General features: G+C 45.4%; 2 protein-coding genes across 3 annotated transcripts in view; one reads left to right on the forward strand and one right to left on the reverse strand.

Annotated features, from left to right (window-relative positions):
• Nucleotides 1-841: 841 nt before the first annotated feature.
• Nucleotides 842-6,674, forward strand: LOC139645464 (cytoplasmic dynein 2 intermediate chain 2-like). Its single transcript, XM_071521182.1, has 9 exons — nt 842-1,078; nt 1,929-2,189; nt 2,293-2,402; nt 2,537-2,694; nt 3,279-3,388; nt 3,495-3,665; nt 4,582-4,826; nt 5,447-5,604; nt 6,417-6,674. Exons 1-9 carry the CDS (start codon nt 1,001-1,003, stop codon nt 6,653-6,655), a joined length of 1,530 nt encoding a protein of 509 aa, XP_071377283.1. The 5' UTR covers nt 842-1,000; the 3' UTR covers nt 6,656-6,674.
• A 465-nt stretch (nt 6,675-7,139) lies between these two features.
• LOC139645463 (spectrin alpha chain, non-erythrocytic 1-like) overlaps nt 7,140-20,684 on the reverse strand; it is a 36,088-nt gene continuing 22,543 nt past the window's right edge. For both annotated transcript variants that reach the window (XM_071521180.1, XM_071521181.1), the window contains 32 exons: nt 20,605-20,637; nt 20,456-20,491; nt 19,833-19,880; nt 18,921-19,012; nt 18,324-18,468; nt 18,015-18,196; nt 17,686-17,785; nt 17,363-17,560; nt 17,125-17,271; nt 16,941-17,044; nt 16,681-16,843; nt 16,287-16,301; nt 15,062-15,193; nt 14,234-14,371; nt 14,037-14,141; nt 13,129-13,337; nt 12,784-12,904; nt 12,468-12,589; nt 12,195-12,327; nt 11,976-12,074; nt 11,691-11,850; nt 11,154-11,440; nt 10,659-10,955; nt 10,420-10,532; nt 9,780-9,797; nt 9,430-9,492; nt 8,421-8,475; nt 8,061-8,257; nt 7,904-7,957; nt 7,660-7,806; nt 7,375-7,522; nt 7,140-7,276 (listed from right to left, as the gene is read on the reverse strand). In XM_071521180.1, the coding sequence (XP_071377281.1) occupies nt 7,151-7,276; nt 7,375-7,522; nt 7,660-7,806; nt 7,904-7,957; nt 8,061-8,257; nt 8,421-8,475; nt 9,430-9,492; nt 9,780-9,797; nt 10,420-10,532; nt 10,659-10,955; nt 11,154-11,440; nt 11,691-11,850; nt 11,976-12,074; nt 12,195-12,327; nt 12,468-12,589; nt 12,784-12,904; nt 13,129-13,337; nt 14,037-14,141; nt 14,234-14,371; nt 15,062-15,193; nt 16,287-16,301; nt 16,681-16,843; nt 16,941-17,044; nt 17,125-17,271; nt 17,363-17,560; nt 17,686-17,785; nt 18,015-18,196; nt 18,324-18,468; nt 18,921-19,012; nt 19,833-19,880; nt 20,456-20,491; nt 20,605-20,637 (3,987 nt within the window). In that variant the 3' untranslated portion in view covers nt 7,140-7,150. The remainder of the gene's footprint in view (nt 7,277-7,374; nt 7,523-7,659; nt 7,807-7,903; nt 7,958-8,060; nt 8,258-8,420; nt 8,476-9,429; nt 9,493-9,779; nt 9,798-10,419; nt 10,533-10,658; nt 10,956-11,153; nt 11,441-11,690; nt 11,851-11,975; nt 12,075-12,194; nt 12,328-12,467; nt 12,590-12,783; nt 12,905-13,128; nt 13,338-14,036; nt 14,142-14,233; nt 14,372-15,061; nt 15,194-16,286; nt 16,302-16,680; nt 16,844-16,940; nt 17,045-17,124; nt 17,272-17,362; nt 17,561-17,685; nt 17,786-18,014; nt 18,197-18,323; nt 18,469-18,920; nt 19,013-19,832; nt 19,881-20,455; nt 20,492-20,604; nt 20,638-20,684) is intronic.

Here is a 20,684-nt window from a genome sequence, read left to right on the forward strand (position 1 = left end):
CCAATAGGTGGCAGTAAGCGCTCTTATATAAAGGGATTCTAGGAAAAGGATCTCAGGCTGCAACCAGACTCTGTAGACACATAATACTAAATCTAACATTTCATTATCTTGTGCTTAACATGTAGGTGGTAGTAAATTACTTGTTTAAAAAATGGAAAAAGAAAATTAATCACTGTTACCATGGGTATAGCCTAACATCCAAAAGTAGGCTAAAAAGTGATAGGGTATAGAAATTATTCAGTTGTTTTAAATGATAGATGTGGTCAAAACCAGGAATTTATGTTAATTTTCTATCATGAATTGCTTCCAATATTGGCTATGCAGAAGGGACTACTATACATACTATTACTATAGATGTTACAAGGTTTTCAAAAAGGTTAATCAGATTTAATTTGACCAACAGTAAATTATGAATGCTAATTCAACAAAGGCTCGTGTTTTTAATTACAATTACAGTCAATTGCAATTCCTACTGGGTGCGGACAGAGGTCGATAAAGGTCAGAGATGAGAGTACCCTTTAATTAATTGGTAATTTAATACAAAAGGCGAAGTTACGACAGAGAAAATATTAATTTTATTATTTTTTATTTATTTATTTATATTATTGAAGAACATCAGCAGAATTGGAAATACATTTAAAAGAGATTTTAAATGTTTTTGTCAAACCTGCAGGATCACGTCAGACGATTGTAATTTAAGAAAAGGCGGAAGTGAGGACAGGATTTCTCTCTTGCTTCTTTTCTTCTTCTCCGTTGTATCTACCGTAACCAAGGTAACGCTAGCTTTGTGCGGCTCTGGCGCTAGACTTCATGATAATAAGCTGCGAAGCAGCTAGCTATGATAAGTGCTATGTGGCTAGCTTGTTAGCAGGCTCATTACGAAACCGGCGTTGTGCGAATGTAGCTGCAGGACTGTGGCTAAGCTGTTGGCGGTACAGCTAACGCAGCTAATGATAACATTGACTCTCTCCCTTAGCTTGAGCTAAACACATTTCTCAGCATGTTTACCGACGAGGCGCTGGACTCCGTGGGCATCGAGTCACTGTGGAGGAAATCTCAACAGTTGACACAGGAGTCGGTATGTTTGGGCAACATTATCAGTTTTCACTCCAGACGTGTCAAATGTGTCATGCATCACAAAAACAAACCCTCACCGGTAACTAACACATTTAATCACTTCGACAAGCAGCCTTGCTGTGAGCTAACGCTAGCTGACTAATGCTACATTCAGGTGCTGTTTGGAAATACTATAATTACGAGTGTAGTGCAAACAGGGAGAACACGTTTGTAAGTTACAAACCTCTGTGGTGGTTGCGGTCAAAGGTCAGTGAGAAACAAGTAGACAGTGACTTTACACTGGAATTAACATATCAGCTAAAGACCGAATAGAGTTTTTATTACAGAGTGTATGAAGCTCGTTGTTGGTCATAATTTATAACTTGATCTACTCAGTTATGACTGTTCTGGTAAAGTGCATGTTATAATTATTGGTGAGAAATTATGAATAATTTGATGTGTATGGGGTGTCATGACTGTTGCCTAGTGATTGGATTTACAGACATACTATGCCAACAAGTCTAGGGAAGTAAATATTAGCCATAGTCTATACAACATCAACAACTGGCTGATAAACTAATTCATTGCTTTAGAATGTACAGCAGCTGCGAAATGCCAAGTCCTTCAGAAAGGACTTTAGAAAGCTTTATTTTGGAGCCCAGATTATAGTGGAAATGTACATTTCTGTGAAGGATATGCTAAAAATAATTTTGCATTTGAAAATATAGATAGATGCAACTTTATTTTTTCCCGCCGTGGTTGACCTTCATATTGCCCAGATATGAATCCCTTACATGTGCACGATTTGGGATGGATAAATTTGAAAAAAGGCATTTGAAAAAAAGTTTAGTGTACATCCACTGGTGTTCCAGAGAGCCTGCCAGACCAGAGCGCTGCACAGCGCAGAAGCGGAGGTCCAGACCGCGTCCACGTCCGCCAGCGGCACCCAGACGGAGCCGCCGGACCGGATCCCAGAGCGGCTCCTTCAGCAGGACCCTGGCGAGCCGGATCCGCCGGGCCTGCGGGACTTCCTGCGGCGGGTCGAGGGCCCGGTCGTCAAAGAGCTGGTCAGGAACGCCAAGAGTCACGCCTTCGACGGGTTCCAGGTGAACTGGGAGGATCACAGTCAGCTGGTAAGCGGGGGGGCCTGACAAGTCCACCACAAACCGGTTTCGTGAGCATATTATTTATGATATGTGGAGTTATGTGTATGAGGCTGTTCCTCCATGCTTGCAGGTTTCATGCCTACATCGCCTTCAACATCCCAGCGCTCAGGAGAGAGGTCTTCATGTCACCAGCGTGTCCTGGAGCTGCACAGGTTCAGTTGTTGCCTGTGCCTACGGTCGGTACGTTTGACTTTCACATCATATATATATAAAGAAATCCAAAATATTCCATAAAAAGGGTTACATTGTTTATGTTAAGAAGCCGTACAAACCTCAAGATCCGGTCAGAGAGTGTGTGTGTTTCCGCTCGGCAGTATTGACGACGGAGACTGGAGCACGGAGAGGTCCTACGTTTGCACCTGGAACCTGGACCGCCGAGGCCTGAACCCCAAACAGCCCGACCTGGTCATAGACGTCCCCACCGCGGTCACAGCCCTCTCTTTTCACCCCCATCAGCCCTCCCTCATCGCAGGTAAGGGTTAGGGATTAGGATTTAGTCCAGAACAGGGTCAGTGGTGTGATATGCATCCTGTCTGCATATCACACCACTTTTCTTATTCTGCCCATTTATAGTTTCACAACTTTCCTTAGCTGTGTTTAATCAGAAATAGTTTGGTTTTGCTGGTTTTGTGCCTTTATTTTGTACGGAAGAGGATTAGGGCCACATGTGAAAAATGGATTTGAGTTCTGAGTTTACAGTCAGAATTCTGAGAAACAAAGTCAGAATCCTGAGATTAAAGTCAGAATTCTGGGGAAAAAGTCAAAATTCTGAGTTTGACCTTTGACCTTTTCCCAGAATTCTGACATTATTCTCAGGGTTCTGACTTTGTTTCTGAGAGCTCAAATACATTTTTTCACGTGGCCCAAATCCTCTTCTGTTATTCTGGATTTGAAATTGGTCTTAAATTAAATTCCAGGCAGCATTAAAAAAGGTTTTAAAATCTTACGTTTGTCTTTGTGAAACTTGCAGATATCCTCATGTTTTCCTGTTCATCACTGAATCCCACTTTTGAAAAATGCTCATTGACTGTGTTTTCTGTGTCTCCGTGGCGACAGGGGGCCTGTACAGCGGCGAGGTGGTGGTCTGGGACACCGGCCGGACACAGGACCCCGTGCTGGCCCAAACCGGGATGTCCGCAGACAGTCACCGAGAGCCGGTCTATCAGGCTAGTTCTGTCAAACGTCATACTCCTCTGGTCCTCTGGTTCGTCTATGATTTTATTGATCTGATTCGTGGACTGAAACGACGATCTGATTGTGAGTTGTGTGCAGGTGGACTGGCTGCCCGTCCAGAAGAGAGGGGAGCTGTGGGTGCTGAGCGCCAGCTCGGGGGGACGGGTGCTGCTGTGGACGGTGGATTCGGACCAGGGCGGCTTCGTCCTGAGCGCCGGCTACGCCTTAGTCCGCCAGCAGGTCCCCCACAGCAGCAGCGCCAGCTTCAAGGTGAGAACCCCAGGAAGTCCCGCTGTTCAACAACCATTTCACAACCATTTCACAACCATTGGTTTTAGTGATTCAAGAGCATTACCAGCCACCTTCACATGGGATTTCTCAGCTGCAGCCATAATGTTCCCATCTTCATCCTGTCAGATCGTCTGCTGGTCTCATTAAGTTGTTTACACTCAAGCATCAGAATTATTGCCTTCCACTTTTTGGGTAAATAACTGTGTGCTTATTGTGGCCACTTCACACCTCCCATTCACATCAATGGGAGCCGGTCTATTCAGCTGTATGGGGGGTTTATTCTCTAACTGAATTACACACATTTGCTAGTGATGATTGGCCAAGACACACATATTGGGTTTTATATTATGATATGTATGTTTGATACATTTTGTGAGGAGTGGTAGAGCTTATTTTAATTGATTATCAATGATTATCAGTATATAGAAATAACGTGTTTACAGATTTTTTTTTTAAAATGTTGTCACGGCCCCAGAATGTCCATCCTGTGTTGACTAAAAGGAACTTAGTCAATTGATCTATTGAACAATCTTTGTGCTATAGGCTGCAACTGAGTGAGAAGACAGCAATTTCCAAAATGTGTGATAAGTTAAGTTTCTTAATAGATGCAGAAATGCCATCACACCAGAGCATAAAGACTAGAATGAAGGACTCAATGCAGAGCTGACAAGGAATTAATGATTATTTACACAAACAACATCAGGAAACGCTTTTTATTTTTAACATCATAGAGTGTAATCAGCCATGAGCAGAATAGAGCTGCTGTTGCGTGAAAACTTTGTAACACCAATTTTGGGGATTAGTCATGTTTTAACTTCAACTGGATTACATGCTCTTCTGTGGGCTGAGAAAATCTTTAGACCCTGGAAGTGACGGTGTGTTTGTCTCCTCACAGGCCCGCGGCGGCAGCAGCATCGTGGGCGTCACCTCCCTGGCTCTGTCGCCCTGGGACTCGGACACCTTCCTGGTGGGCTCCGAGGGCGGCCTGCTGCTCAAGTGCTCCTTCTCCTCCCGGACCCCGGCGGCGGCGGCGGCGGGGTCCTCCGAGGGCCGGAGCGTGCCGCTGAGGGCCCCGGCCGTCTTCTCCTTCAGGCCCCGCGGCAGCCCCGTCCACTCCATCCACTGCTCCCCCTTCCACAGGTGACACAGCGCTGCCACCCGGGGCCCATGAGGTCTGGTCCAGTCAGTTTGATTGATTACATAATGTACCGTAGAATTGATCAATACTACACTGGTTGGCTATGGGAAGAGCATAACCTGGATTGATCATAATGTGACATTTTGATCAAACTTCCACACTAGGCATGAATTTTGAATGTTTTATGATTAGTAGTAGTAGTAGCATTTTTATCAATAAAGAATTTCAGTATCCCATCATGGTCTAAATGCTGTTTCAGAGGCTTTTCCACAAATGTATGAAAACGTTTGGCATGAAAATTTCCAAATTTCAAGATATTGAATATCAGCACCAAATCCTAAAAATTGGCTATTGGCAGCTTAAGTCCAAAAGGATCTGTATTGGTCTTGGCCTCTAAAACCCATATCAAAACCCTAGTCATAACCACAGTGTCAATAATGCAAGGCCATAGACAGAATATGTTAAATATCTGCTTGATATGTATTCAGCTGCATGTTCTCCAAAAGAAGGCAATGATGTGATTGATGGTTGTATATGAAAAAACCCCCAAAAAAACCCACTATTTGTTTCTCCTGCCTCCTTGTGATGTTGTAGTGACTTTCCCTGTGTGTTTTTCCTGAAGGAACCTGTTCCTCAGTGTGGGGACAGACGGTCTGGCCCACCTGCACTCCCTGCTGCAGGCCGACCCGCTGCGCTCCCTCAGGGTTTCAGACTCCTATGTGTTTGAGGTGCAGTGGTCTCCCACCAGGCCGCTGGTTTTTGCTGCCGCCACCGGACAAGGTGCCACATCAAAAACTCAATGTTTGTCACTCACACTGAACTAGTTTCATTTTATTTGTACTCTCCAGGTAACTTCAGTGATGCTTTATCCTCACAGTAGCATCAGTTGTGTGTATAAGGACTCATTCTGCAGAACTATTTTAGTCTTCACCCTTCATAGACCATGCTACTGACTCATTATATCGATGTGCAAAAGGATGACTGTAAGAGGAGTGGTGTGTGTGGTGGAAATAATTGTCAAATTGGTATGCCTAAACTGACTTTTTTTAAATGGAAAATTTATGGTTCCATAGTTGGATTTATACTTGCCCTAGATGACACAATTAGATTTTTTGATGCCATCAGTGGTTGAAATCTGTCAAATTCAATATTTTTAGACTCAGCTGGGCACAGTAGAGTCAAAAGTTAAGGTGTACCTTTTTGTAGCAAACCTAAATTTGTAGTAAAAAAAAAAGTGATATTGTAAGGCATCTTGTTTGACAAAAATGCAAAACAAAATCCAACATATAAATTTGCACAATTTAGTTGTGTGAAACAGCATGCTTGTCATACTTTAGTGTTGAGACTACAGGATAGTGTCAAGGTCTGCCAGTAGTACCAAAAGCTCTTTGGTGTGCAGAGAACAAACATGTACCTCTCTCCCCCAATGTGTTGATGCAACTACTGTGACGATATAATTTACAAACATAGACTTGAAAGATCAACTTGGCCTCCTGTCATATGAATGTGTTAGCAGCAGTACTTGAAAGTATAGGACAGATTTACTGTTATTGACTTAAACATGTTATTCTTGAACCGTTTCTTCCTCATAGGTGTGGTGCAGATATTCGACCTGGGCCGGAGGTCTCTCCGTCCGGCTGCCACCATCGACCAGGGCGGAGCCGGCCGAGCTGCCACCTGTCTGGCCTTCAACTCCCAGAACCCTCACCTGCTGGCGGTGGGGAACACGGACGGGACGGCCAACGTTTGGCACCTGAGCGCCGATTTGACGGAGCAAAGCCCCAGAGAGACGGCCCAGCTGGAGCACATCGCCAACGAAGTGGCAGAATAAGCCAAGGACCGTTTAATGGGATATTTGTAATATCTACAAATGTTGTATCATCATGTCTATTGTATACTGGTTCATATTTATTTACCAAGTTATTTATACAATACTTATTTTTGTACATAAGAAGCGTGGAAGTGAAATAAAGACAACGCTGTATGGGTTTCCAGTTCTAACCAGTAGCGTTTATTAAAGCACACTGCAGTCGTTAAGGTGTTGTCACAACATCATTGTTACTATTAGGTTCTTAAATCCAGCGAAAGCACAAGCTAAAACAGCTAAAACAATCACATTCAAATGCAGACAGATCCACTACGCTATCATCAGAAGCACAAAGAGTGAAGGGTATAGCTAGATAAATAGAGAGCTACAGAGAGTTGAAACTAGTGAGTATTCCTAGTGCCACAATCATGCAGTTTCAGCCGTGTGTTCGTGTTTAAGTGTGTGGGGGGAAAACGCGTCCCGATTGGTCACTGGTAGGCGAGGGAGGGGGGGTAGGGATCAGTTGACGAAGAGCGAGCGGGTGAATTCCACGAAGTCGAAGGCCGACGGCAGCTCGCGCCCCTTGCTGTCTAGGTAGGGCTTCATGTGCGAGAGGCAGTAGTCCGCCTGTTCCTTGGTCAGGTTCTGGAAGGGAGGAAGAAGAAGGAGAGGAGCGTTAAAAACCTGCGTCTAGACTTCGGACTCAAACCGCGTTGGCGGAGCGTGGCGTTTCCCCCTCTGACCTGGTAGAGCTCTTCTTTGGTGACGTAAGGCTTGTTCTCGGTGCTCAGGGCGCGGAAGGCGCTCTCGATCTCCTCGCTGGACTTGACGTTCTCCGTCTCGCGGCTGATCATGAAGGCCATGTACTCCTGTAAGGACACGTTGCCGTCCCTGCGGAAAACAGATTCATCACAGAGGTTGAGGAACACGCAAGGCCGCGAATGGATATTCAAGCAAAACGACTGACTTCTATTTCAGAATTCTGAGCCCTGTGAAAAGCCAGACTTCCTGAACCGCCGTGGACGGACCTGTTGGGATCCACCGTGTCGAGGATGGACTCGAACTCCGGGTCCGGCTCGCCCTCCTCCACCATCGGCAGGTCGTAGCCCAGCGAGCGCAGACACGACTTGAACTCCTGGTGGTTCAGGCGGCCCGACTTCTCCTTGTCGAAGTGCCTGGGAGCAAAAGGAAAAGGTGCACAGGTGAGTAATGAGGGTTTTTAAACTTGGGGTCACGGGACACGGGTGAAGTGTGAAGTCAAAGCCGCATTACTTGAACATCATGCTGAACTCCTTCAGAGCCTCTTCTGTCACTCCGGTGGTGTTCCTGAAGAAGAGAGGGGGGGGGAGAGGAAGATGAGTCTCTGACACATGGGAGTGGATGTGTGGGACGTTTTTCTGTTAACCACCGTGTATTTATTTGGTTGTACCTGGCCTGTATCTGCTGCTCCAAGTTGTGCTGCATCCTCATGCCCAGTTGGTCCAGCTGGTCCCACTGCTGGGCCAGGCCCACTGTGCTGTGCTCTGTGTACTTGTTGTCCAAGATCAGCGCCTCCTCCATGGCCGCGCCCAAGTCCTCGATCTTCTTCAGCTGGCTACGCATGGCCCGGATCTCCTGGTGCTTACGCTACACACACACAAACTGTTTTTAAACCTCATACCTCGCCCACAATTCAGCTATGGATTGGTGCAGATCTCATGCAACAAAAGATATGTAAAAAATAAAGGGTCCTGGGATCCTGAAGCTGGTCTCTAGCAGCAGCAGGTGTCGGCATGTAATGGATGTTTACCTTAGTGGCCTCAAGCTGGGACTCCAAGGTACCGGATTCTTCCACCATACAAGACCTGAACACAAACACCAACATCAGACAGGAGGCAGGACCATCTGCTGAACCACTGGACTGACACACACTCACTCACTGCTTGGTATTGGGAACATTTGTATTCTCATCTTAACATCAAATATTCCTGATTCAAGACAAATTGTTCATTTAACAGATTACATAAAATGTCTTTGCAGTGGAAAATCTTAAATAATACAAACTTATTAAGACCTTTATGTACTGTTATATTTAGGTTTGTGCCAATAGCCCTTGCAGCTCTAAATAAAAAAGGTCAAAATTACTTAATTTAATAAATGCATTTAGATGGATTTTTGCCTTAGTAAAATCTCCTTCAAAGTTGATAATTTTGCATTAAAGTATTGTGGCAAAAACTGCAAAATGTTGGCCATCCAAAAAGCACTTGGCCTTTTGCAGAGTGCCATCCTCATTCATGCCAAAAAGCTAGCTAGCTACCTCAAACCATCGGTAATACCCATACCATGCAACGTTAGGGCTACTGCAAACAGGACTGGAAACTGCACCAGATTCCCTAGTATTTCAACTCTGACAATGGATGAATGTGAAAGTCAGTCTTGCTGTTATAGGAGATGAATGGTGTACGGCGAAATCAGTGCACGCATGCAGGAAAATGAATTGAGAGGAACAGAAGGGCAAAGAAAAGGCTGTGTCTTTAAGATCCAGTGGAAGCCAATTATTTGCAGTTTCCATCCCTGAACTGGGCACACTAAAAGTCACATAAAAAGGTGAGAACTAGCCTATCCACTCCTTCAAAGCAGTGCTGACTGTAGCCAGGTAAACAGGCTCTGTGGGTGGGTTTGTTAGTGCAGCAGATACTGAGCACACCAGAGCCCAAAATGGTGTTTTTTTTTTTAGACTGAAAGTGCATGGAGTCACATCGGGTGGGTCAGAGGGGGAGAAGCAAATGAAACCAGAGAAAGGCTGGAGAAAGGTTGACCTTCCGGAAAGATCATCGGCAACTTGGTATTGATAGACACAGATAACCCGTCGATAGGCTATGCTATTCAGAGAGGGGGTGGGGGGGAAGGGAGGAAGGAATGACCAGAGAGTCAAAATCAGCCGAGAAGAAGAGGGAAAGACACAGGGATTATTGCAAACATAAATTCAAATATGTAAAGGAGGAAAATGGGGAGGGGGCAGAAATCAAAAACATAAACACATGAATTCTGCATATTTTCTAACAGGTTCTGCAACTAGGTGACTAACTTTCTGAGATATATTTCTCACATCCACACACATTTGATCAAAAACATCACACCAAAAAAAAGGAAAAAATTTGATATTAACCCATCCAGAAGATATGTCCTGATAAGCAAAATGATTCCAAGCATCAGCGCGGAAGCGGCCGACAGAAAGGAGGGGGAAAGAGAGGGGAGGGATGGAGAGAGAGAGAGAAAAAAAAAGAGAAACAAATACAAGTTAACAACATCAAGGCGACAACACCCTGCAACAAACCCCCCCGAAACACATGAACAAAAACAGTGTGGAACGTGGCGAATGTGCTTGAAGCTCTAGTTTTTCAGATCTGACATTTGATAGCATCGGATATAATATATATTCGATATGGCGGGAAATATCGCGATATTAACGAAATATCGGATATCGCGATATTTTGCAGAGACAGTATCGTGATATAAAATTTGGGATAATCGCCCAAGCCTAGTTTTCAATAATCATACACAATATGCAGGACTAGCTTGTACATCATGTGGAGTGCAGTTATCAAATACCAGCAGGTGCATTCTATCCCATAACACCCCGTCATGCAAAATCACCTGGGTTGAAATGATTTTTAGATGCTCAACTTGATGAGAACCGTATGAAAGAACAGTTGACATCAGCGCTGTACACCAAAAAACTCCTTAATGGTGGATCCCTAATTTCAACCCAGGTTTATGAAGTGAACCGGATGCCCGCCCTGCTGTACCTGGTCTCCTGCAGCCACTGGTGGAATGCGTTGGCGTGTTGCGCAAACTCCTGACGCAACTTGTCGTTTTCCTCCTGCCTCCTCTGCTCCTTCTGCAGCTCCAGCTCTCGCTCCTACATTTACATAGACAGAAATAACACACCGATAAGATAAACTGCCTTCAAACCCATTTTTTACCTCTGAAAGTTTTAATTGTGGCTACTAATACGACTTTTAGAGTGGAAGAACTCGACGGAGACCTTGATGATCTTCTGCAGGTTCCTCCAGGTCTCCTCCAGGGCCTCCATGGTGAACCAGGTGTAGGGGTTGGACACCACCTGGTAGCTCTTGATCTGTCGGTCCAGCTCGGCCAGCTGGTTGAAGTCGGCCTGGGCCGAGCTGAGCGAGGAGCGGAACGCCTCGTGGGCTTCGCGGAGCGCCCGGATCTCCTCCAGAGAGTTGCACCGCACCGGGTCCGTCAGATCCTCCTCGGCGTTCTCGAACCAGCTGTTGAAGGCCGAGGCCTTCTTGGCGAAGGTCAGGAACAGGTCCTCCACCTGGTGGGTGAGAAGATGAGAGGTAGGACGGCAATCTTTAATGATAAGGAATCCAATTTATTCTAATAGTATAGCTAGAAGATGTTCTTGGGTGGATTTATGCATGCGGTTTTTGAACAATTTCAATGTGTATCCGAGTTCTCTTCTACCTCTCTCCTGCCATCCTTCCTTCCTCTGCCAGTCTTTCTCTCTACCCACCTTTCTGAAATGCTCCTGAGCCTCCAGCAGCTTCTTCTTGCGTGCGGCGGAGTTGGACAGCAGCTGGTTCCAGCGCTTCATCAAGGCGGCGTGGCGAGCCTCGATGGCCTTGGACTGGACGTGCTTGGCGGCCAGCAGCTGGTCCTTGAGCGCCGTGATGTTGGTGATGCCCTCCTGCTGGAAGGCCTGCAGGCCCGCGTCGAACGTCTCCTGCTTGGTGAGCAGAGTCTGCACGGAGGACAGGTCCCTGCCGTAGTCGTCCGTCTTCAGGCTGTTCTCCTTCTCGCCTGAACACACACACACCAAGAGGGTTTAAAAAAGCTGATGGGTGACGGATGTAAATCTGCTCTACATCTGCTCAATTCCATTAAAATCTTCCAAACTACTGAGTCATATCTTATCATATAAATCGAATTAGGCATTCCTCAGGGAGTATTTTAGTATTTTAGAAGGGCTGAGTCATATGACAAATATCTGGTTTTGGAATGAGACTATTCCTATGGAAAGGGTAGACAGAAGCCGGCCGTGCGTTCGTACCGATCCAGGACTCCACCACGTCGGCCTTCCAGTTGAACTGCAGGAAGGCGGAGTTCTCGTCCAGCTTGGCCTTCCTCTGGGCCGCCGCCCTCTCCAGCTCCGACACCTTGCCCCGCAGGGCCGCCATCTTGGCGCTGATGTTGTCCACGTGATGGTTGTTCTGGAGCAGAGACACATACTTAACATGCCTTTGCGTCTCTACGGTCATATTTCAATAATCATGTTATGGAAAATGGGGATCTTGGTTGCAACAGGAACAATTCTGTGGAATTCGGTAGGCCGTACCTTCTTGATCAGCTCGTCTCCGTTAGCACACACATCGTTGACTCTGTCTCTGTGCACGGTGAAGTCGGTCTCGAACGCTTCATGCTTTTTCAGCAAGCCCTGACATAGAAAAAAAGGTTTCTCAACACTCCACAACAGATAACACTCACCGAGATTTGTAATATGGTTCAAAAATACTGTATTTCTAAGGACATCGTGGACTATGACACACAAACGCACCTGCACAGCAGCCAGTGTATCACCGTAGTCCTCGCTCCCCACCAGATTCAACTTCTCATTAATCCAAGCTTCTTCCTCTTCCACATTAGCCACAAACTGCTGGTACTCCAGCGACTCCTCCAGCCTCTGTCCCCTAGGAACACACAGACACACGCATTACGCAAATGTACACACCTAACCGCTATTAATATCTAAGTGTATATTTGCGCGCGCATTTGTCTGTGTGTCAGAGTGACAGAGTGGGTGTGTATTTGTGTAGGTTAGTAGGCTTGCCTTGCTCCAGATAAATCCTTGAGCTCCTTCCAATGGTCGACGAACTGGGCGAGCCGCTGCTGGATCTCCTCCTGGCCGATGGTGTTGTCGTCGGACAGCTTCTTCCCCGTGTCCAGCACCGACTGGGAACACACACGCACGGGACAAAGACGGGTTAGGACGATCTCAGGGGACAGAAGTTTCTCTTTTTAACTCATGGCTATCCACAAAAACCAAAAGGAGAGTTGTCCTGTCCTATCTAAGAGGACTTAAAAAACGAGTATGGGCAACTCTACTAGTGTGTGATCGAACCCTGTGTAATTAACAGAAGCCTCACCTGAATGGCCGGCTCGTGGGCCCCCAGCTCGGCTTCCAGCCTCTTGTGCTTCTTCCTCAGATTCTGTACTCCTGTCAAATCACGTCCGTAGTCCTCCGAGCTCACAAGCAACTTCTTTTCTCTGGAGGGGGGTAAGGGGGGGGAGGGGGAGGGCAAAAATGAGAGCTGCTGTTTATATCTTTAACTTGTGTATGTCATGGCCCAAAAAAAACCCTCCTGAAAAATATCGCGATAATATCGTGCATCGCGATATATTGGCGGGACAGTATCGCGATATTACATTTTGGATATCGCCCAAGCCTGCCGCTGACGATTCTCTTCTAGAAAGTACACAAATGCTCTTACTTGATCCAAGACTCCTCATCATCCAGGTCCCTGAAGAACTGGTGCAGGCGGTGGGACTCGTTGAGCTTGGCGCGGCGGCCGGCCGCCATGCTCTTGATCTTGGTGAAGCGGCCGTTGACGGCGTCGCGCTTGTCCTTCACCTGCGTGGTGTCGAAGGCGTTGCTGGCCATCAGGCTGTCGGCCTGGCCGTTCAGATCCTTCAGACGGTCCTGCGGGGGAGGGGAGAGGGGGGGGCGGAGAGGCGGGTGAGAGGGTCTCGTCTAGAACTCTACATGGACACTACCCGTCGAAAAGTTTGGGGCACCTGATTGAATGGACTTTTTTTTCATGATCTTAAAGCCCATTTTGATCTAAAGGCTTCTGCTTAAATGCTTGAAATGTGTTTCTTAGACAAATATAAATAGTGAAGTTGATCCTATGTATGAATTTCTTTCCAAAGCCTTTGCCTTTCCATCAAGGCAAAGGGCGGCTACTTTAAAGAGTCTAAAATATAACTGCATAATTCCATTTGTGTTATTTCATAGTTTTGGTGTCTTTACTATTATTCTAAAATGTGGAAAATAGTAAAAAGTAAAGAAAAATGTTGTGTGTCCAAACTTGACAGGCAGTGTAGGTGTAAGAATTTCCTTTGTTTTACTTAAACAATTGGTGAAAGTTAGTATTAGGTATCACAATTAACTTTTCTTTTTGAGGTCACCAACTAGGCCTTTGTAACTTTTTTATGACTACCAATTCCCTAGCTGGGTATTCTCTAATTTGTGACAGTGAGCCATGAGGCTAAAACTGACAAATGTTCTGAATTAAGACCTTGCCCGTTTCCCTGAGGCACAGCTGACCCACATTCGGTGCCATTTCTGTAACAATGAGCTGACTGAAAAGCAGAGGTGCACTGGTGTGGTCTCCATTACCTCGTGGGCAGAAATGTCAGCTTCCAGCAGCTGGTGCTTCTTCAGCAGGTTGTTGACTGAAGCCAGATCTTTGCCATAATCCTCTGAGGCGAGAAGGGCTTCCACCTGAGGAACAACAAGGAGATGCAAGGATCATGGAGATTATCCTCTGCGTGTCTGTGTGTGTTTACAAGTGTGTTTGGCCGAGCGGTTCCCACCTCAGAGAGCCAGAAGTCAAAGTCCTTGATGCCGGTGTTGAAGTTCTGCTGCTTGTTGGCCTCCTTGAGTTTCTGGCTCTTCTCTGCTGACTTGTTGACAAGGAACTGCCACTGCTCATCCAGAGCACTGAGACGCGCCTGAGGAAGCCAACAAGTCATGTTTGAACAAAAACTTGAGTTCATTTTCAACAAAGTTCATAACATTCATTCATCGTACATTTCTAGATTATCTCTACTTTCTCTTTTATTATCAATTAATAATAGAAAAATCCCTCTTGCCACTCTGCTAAGCTTTTACTCCATTTCTTTTCTTATCTGTTTTATGATCATCTTATGGTGACAGGAATATTATCCTATCAAGCTTATTATATTTGGTTGCTTGCAATTTTTGTTGATCTAAGAATTGAAGCTTATTCTACTGTTTAACTCATTTTAAGTCAGCAAAATGCCTAAAATGCAACTAAATTGTAATAAAAAGTTGTATTATATAATTATTATATGATATAATTACATTACTGTACACAGCTACTACAGTACAGTACATGGATAATAAGCACCTATTGACCATATCCCTGGACTCAAACTACACAGGAGTTTTTATTATACTGGATTTAATGCTCAACGCCACTTAGACACTTTGGATACTGAGACACTTTTTAATAGTTTTATATTGCTTACCTTGATAGTTTTTTATTCATGTATATTGCCTTATATCTTTTGTTCTGCCATTGTACTGTACATTGCTGCTGTGACACCCAAATTTCCCCTAGGAGATCAATAAAGTGCAATCTTAATCTTAATCTCTTAAATACATATATATGAATATACCTTGACTGCGTCCTCACTACCGGCACAGGCGCCCCTCTGGATCAGGGCGTTACCGGTATCGATGACTCCGCGGATTCGGTCTGCGTTGGCGTGCAGCTCGGCCTCGAACGCCTGGTGCTTCTGATGCTTACTCTGACAGCACAGAGAGGGAGAGGAGGGCAGATGGAGACGGTATGAGAACCTCTGATCTTACGGTGTGAATGAATCCCTTTCCACTGTGTCAAAATGCATGTGTGAGTGTTTTGAGCTCTCCTCAAATGTAGATGTCACTAAAAGTAAACATGTGGCAGTGTTCTTACAGTGAATGACATTCAGAGTAAAAGCTGAAATCAAAGTGTCTTGTTTTTCCCGCCTTGACTGAGAAAAATTAACCCTTATCCATAGCATATGTCGGTGAAATGAATATGTGAAATGTGAATTAGTAGATAAATTGTGTTTGGAACTATTAATGTAAAAGTGGAATACAAAAGTCAAAAAACAGTGAAATTAAGACACCAATCATGACGGACGTGTCGGACAGCTACAGACACACGGGACAAAGTGACGAACACAAAATGGCGGTGTAGCGGACGGCATCCGCAACAGAACTGGCTTTTCAAGAGAACCTACAGGAGGAGAGGGCCACTTCAAAGCTGCTTCATGGTTCTCACACAGTAAGTTTTTGGCAGTAGATGTTGTCTCTACACATCAGGCACAGAGCCACTTAAGGTGCTATGGTTTGTTTTAGTATTTCTGAACAGACACCAGCGAAGTAGCAGAGGCTTTACAACCTGCTCTCCTCTCCGGTAGAAAAATATTCAGTGGTCTCTAAATTTCACTTCAAGGTCCAATTTGATTTTGTTTTGTTAAATATGAAAGCCGAAGTTGTGGCATTGTTACAAAGAGGAAATCAAACATCTGAAGCAAGTTTAAAGATGACCCAGCCTCGAGAAAATAAAAACACAAACAAACATGGAAGCCACACCCAACAACTAGTAGCCTATGATGGCAAAACAGACCTACAAAAAAAAAATTTAGCATGGAATTTAACCAAAATTCTAAACAAATTAACAAAATTAAAACCCATGTGAAAAAGAAGCTGGCACTGGACAGTGCCGATGAGGGACAAACTCAAGATGGACAGAATGCTTGTTTCACATCGTGTCTACACACAAAGCAAAGACGTGGACACATGGAGGATAACCTGCTCGGATGTTAGTGAGCTGACACACTACTCAAAACTTACCAGCAGCTTGGACAGCTATAGAAGATAAGACAATAAGAGAAACAGAGAAATTCAGTCTCACTTGAGACACAACACAGGGAGGGCTTTGAGTTAACGAAAGGGTAAGTGGCATTAGAACAAGACAAAACACATTACCAATTTTAATTTTGCTAATGAGACATGACTGACAGTTATTTCTCGGCTCAACCGCTTGCCTAAAAAATCTTTGAAAACAACATGAATGTTTAATTTTCTGAACTGGATGAATTAAGAGGGGATTTAGCAAAGAGACAGGAGCGGTTTTCGCTTCCCACTGACTGAGTCACACTTTCTGCCATTTTGGAAATAAGAATTCTGTGTACTCAAACCTGACTTCTGTGGGTTGAGTCGATGCTGGGAGAAGCCAAATGCGTACCTGGATGTTGGTAGGGTCCTTGTAGGATTCGTCAGTAGCGGTCTGCAGCTTCTCGCTGATCCAAGCCTCGATCTCATCCACGTCCCGGCTGAACTGCTGCAGGGTCTGGGACTCACCCAGCTTCGAACGCTTTTCAATCATCTGGGCCTTCAGCCGGCGCCACCTACGGACCAGGATTTAGTGTTTAGAGGCGAGCTCAAACACAAGCGTAAGTGTTCACACTTCATATACGCGAAAGTGAACGTTCCAAAGTTTTTTACCTGTCCAGGACTTCGTTGCGGCGGTTGAAGATCTCAGGCTTGGCATAATGGTCCGCTCCAATCAGCTGGTCAGCAAAGGACTGCAGAGCGGCGATCTTCTCCTCCTGTACAGCAGTGCAACATTTACTACACATGTAGAGGGCCACTACCAACGTATTACAAAGCCTTTGAATGTCTTGCTGACCTGCACGTTGATGGCCTTGTCAAAGTCCTCATGTTTCTTGATGAGAGCCTCCACGCTGTCCAGGGAGTCGCCCTTGTCGTCACTGGCGAGGAAGGCTTCGCGAGCCGCCATCCAGTTCTCAGCCTGCTCACAGTCCCTGTTGAAGAGCTGCAGAGGGACAAAGACAGCAGTCAGTACCTGCAAAACACCTGCTGCTGACCTGTCATCTCATGGCTGCCGAATGCCATCACGCAATCACCTGGAGCTCCAGGCACTGGTCCAACATCATGCGGCGCTGCACCCAGGCCTTCTCCAGGTCGGCGCGCTCGCGATCTAAAGCCTCCAGTTTCTGCTGGATCTCTGGGCTGGCGTAGTGGCCTCGCGCCAGCAGCTGCTGGCCGAACTGCTCGAAAGCCTGGAAGGTACCGGCACGGGCGTCGATCTCTGTACGGTGCTCCTGAAGGGACAGAAAAGCAAAAGAAGGAAGAATGGAGAGAGTTAGATGTACGGGCACATGTGCAATTTTGTTCAGAAACTCTGCTGTTTGATAATTGGAGGACAGAAGGGGGGGGAATTCAGCACCTGGTGTCTTTCCAGAAGGGCCTCGGCTCCAGTCACATCCTTGGCCAGCTCCTCTGAAGACACCAGTCCTCGGATGCCATTGATCCAGGACATCAGATCTCTGTGGAGTGATGGAGAATTAAGATAATACCAAGCACTTTAATTACGTACTAGCCATCTTGCACTATCCCTTTGCCATTTTCATTCCTACATTTTTCACGTACACTGGCTTAATTGCATCTCCTAGACTCCCATGATGTGCTTTTCCCAACAGCAAGTACATCATTCCCAATCTAGTCCTTCACCTGAACAACACATCTGACCAAATACATCTGCTGTTCTCTCCTCACCTGAAGTCTGAGAGGAAGCGCTGCAGGTCGTGGGAGTTGCCGAGCTTGTCTTTGCGCTGGTCAGCGCGTCCCACCAGGCTGCTCCAGGCGGTGTTCAGCTCAGTGCATTTCTCCTGGATGTCATCCACCGCCTCTGGGTGGGACTGGATCAGACGCTCTGCCGTCTCCCCGAGGGAGTTCACCTGGGTGAGGGGACCGGGAAAATTTAGCATCAAGATCGACAGAGAAGAAGGATCAGCTAGAATGAAAACTGGCCACATCAGCTACAAACTGATCTAAAGCAGAGAGGGTCTAGGAAGTCAATCTGACCTTATCGCCCAGGGCGGCCAGGTCTCTCTCAAAGCCCTCGTGTTTGCGCTGCAGAGCCTGAACGCTGGCCAAGTCGTGGCCGTAGTTGTCAGTGTTGAGGGCCTGGTTCTTCTCCTCGATCCACTCTTTAGTCTCATCAGCATCCCTGAGGAGGCAGGACAACTTTGCTCGTATGTTGTGCAGGGAGTCAAATGTGTCAGTAATCCAACGTGTGTTGGCGTTCTTGTGCACTAGTATCAGATAAGTAGGACTGAGGCTTTTGCTCCATTCTTTGTTTTTCCCCTGAATCACTGGAAAATACCACATTATGCAAAATGAATGTGTTTCACTTATGCAACCTTCTGTGCAAGTTTTTACATTTTCGACTAGCGGTCAGTATGAGGCTGCTATTTTTAAATCAAAAATAAAGGGTAAAGAATGTGCTTCTCTCATTTAATTACAGGCTGTATAAGTACAGAAATATCTGTAATTCAACCATCAATATTCAAGTTAATGTCACACCTTGTGATATAAACATGTGTCTCTTGTTAAGACTCTCAATGACATCCCTGGCTAAATAAAGCTTAATAAATATTAAGTGTATCACTATGTTCCTACCTGTGGAATCGCTGCACCTCATGGGCGCTGCCCAGCATGTTGCTCCTCTCCTCAGCCAGCTGCTGCAGGGACCGCCAGCGATTGTTCAGCTCCTAAAATTACAATAATCAACCCATCAGATCTTTCTACGCAGAGGTAATTCAGCCCTTCTGCAGCTTGTGCCTTGTCCTCTGGTGTTGGTGTTAAAAGTTTCAATGATTTTGCAGTGTGTGAAATAATCAAACCCTCATTCAAAGGGTCTAACAGCATGATGAAGTCATGTGCTCAAGATCATATGGTGTGCAAAATAATTACCATTCTACCAAATCAGCGTAAGAAAAAAAATCTTTATGTGGAATTCAGGTTAATAAATGCAAAAATTCAGGTGATAAATGCAAAATTAGAAATACTACTCAAATTTTAACATGTAAATACAATTAAATATGTGCTTGAAGTGTGTTTAATTGCGTAGTGTGTGCTCTGTCTGTTTGAAGGACACAGACAGTGATGGACAATGGCGGCTAATCGAAACAAAGATGGATGACAAGGGTGAGTCACACAGGACTGGATGTATGGTGAGAACATTCGACAGCATGATGAGAGAAAAATGACAGAAAAAATGTAGGGTCTAAAAAAAAAAAAGAAAAAAAAAAAAAGAAGGATGCTTGAGGCATAATTCATGTACTATGCCAGCAATCCTCCTACTAAAATAGAGAAAAAAAGAGACGATAACAGGACAGAACAAAATGGATGGAACGGATATAATTGCAGACCGTGAACACAAACGTGAGTCGGGTAGGACAGACCACGTGAGACCGAAATCAAACCATAACAAGCGGGTTAGTTCTGATCACGATGCAGGACACAGATGCGAGACGGGAGGGGAGGGGGGGGGGATTCAAAATGAGGTTCGAGCGGTCTCATTCATCTTACCTTGATAGTATTAAAGTTAGCCGTTGTTTGAACAGCCAAGCGTACATTCTATAGTCAAGGGTGAAAAAAACCCACATGGCAGAAAGAGGGAAAGGAGGAGGAGGAGGACAAAAACAGAAAAAAACACCACACCAGTCAAGAGAGTCATGGAAAACTCCTGGGGCTTTGTCTTGGGTTTTCTCCCCAAGACCGCCCGAGTCGTTACACCGGTCAAGACACAGTAAGCACCGCAACCATGGCTACAGAGGAGCCGGCCAACCAGCCTCCACACACAGAGTTATGAACGATTAGGACATCTTGAGACTTGTTCCAAAATGTGAGGGAGTTGAACACTAGGACAATGAAGCGCTATGAGTTCCCTTTGATTCATTGTCTCGTCAATGTCTAATCATCTTACATGAAGAGATGTAACATTAAAGCCCCATCATGCCAGTAAAATGTATTAAATGGGCATGATTGCAGTATCAAACGTCAACCCAATGCTGCACAATCATGCACAGGTAGTATCAAATCAAGATTGACAGGTTGTCAAGTCGATTTTGTCTAACAGACTACAACAACAGAATGCTTCACATATATTTTCTGCAGACAGGTTAAACAGGTCAGCGTTAGATGAGGCTTACCTTCCATGGAGATGCATTCTTAGAATCGGCTTCATCCTGTGCGAGAAACAAGCGTGGTGACAGTGCATTAGACGTCTCGTTTTCATCACATTCAAAATATTTCTTAAATGGCAAATACAATGTGTGGCAATTAGAAGCATGCTGATAACCTTGCCAGGAGCTGCGCCAAGCAGTTCTTGTTGCTGCAAGTACAAAAGCAAGAATTTTTAATTATATACAGTGAGTCTAT

Source organism: Centroberyx affinis, unplaced genomic scaffold (assembly GCF_046629955.1).
Source record: "Centroberyx affinis isolate AG114_WGS23_722 - 3 ecotype Tasmania unplaced genomic scaffold, CSIRO-AGI_Caff_v1 ptg000866l_1, whole genome shotgun sequence".
NCBI classification, from domain to species: Eukaryota; Metazoa; Chordata; class Actinopteri; order Beryciformes; family Berycidae; genus Centroberyx; species Centroberyx affinis.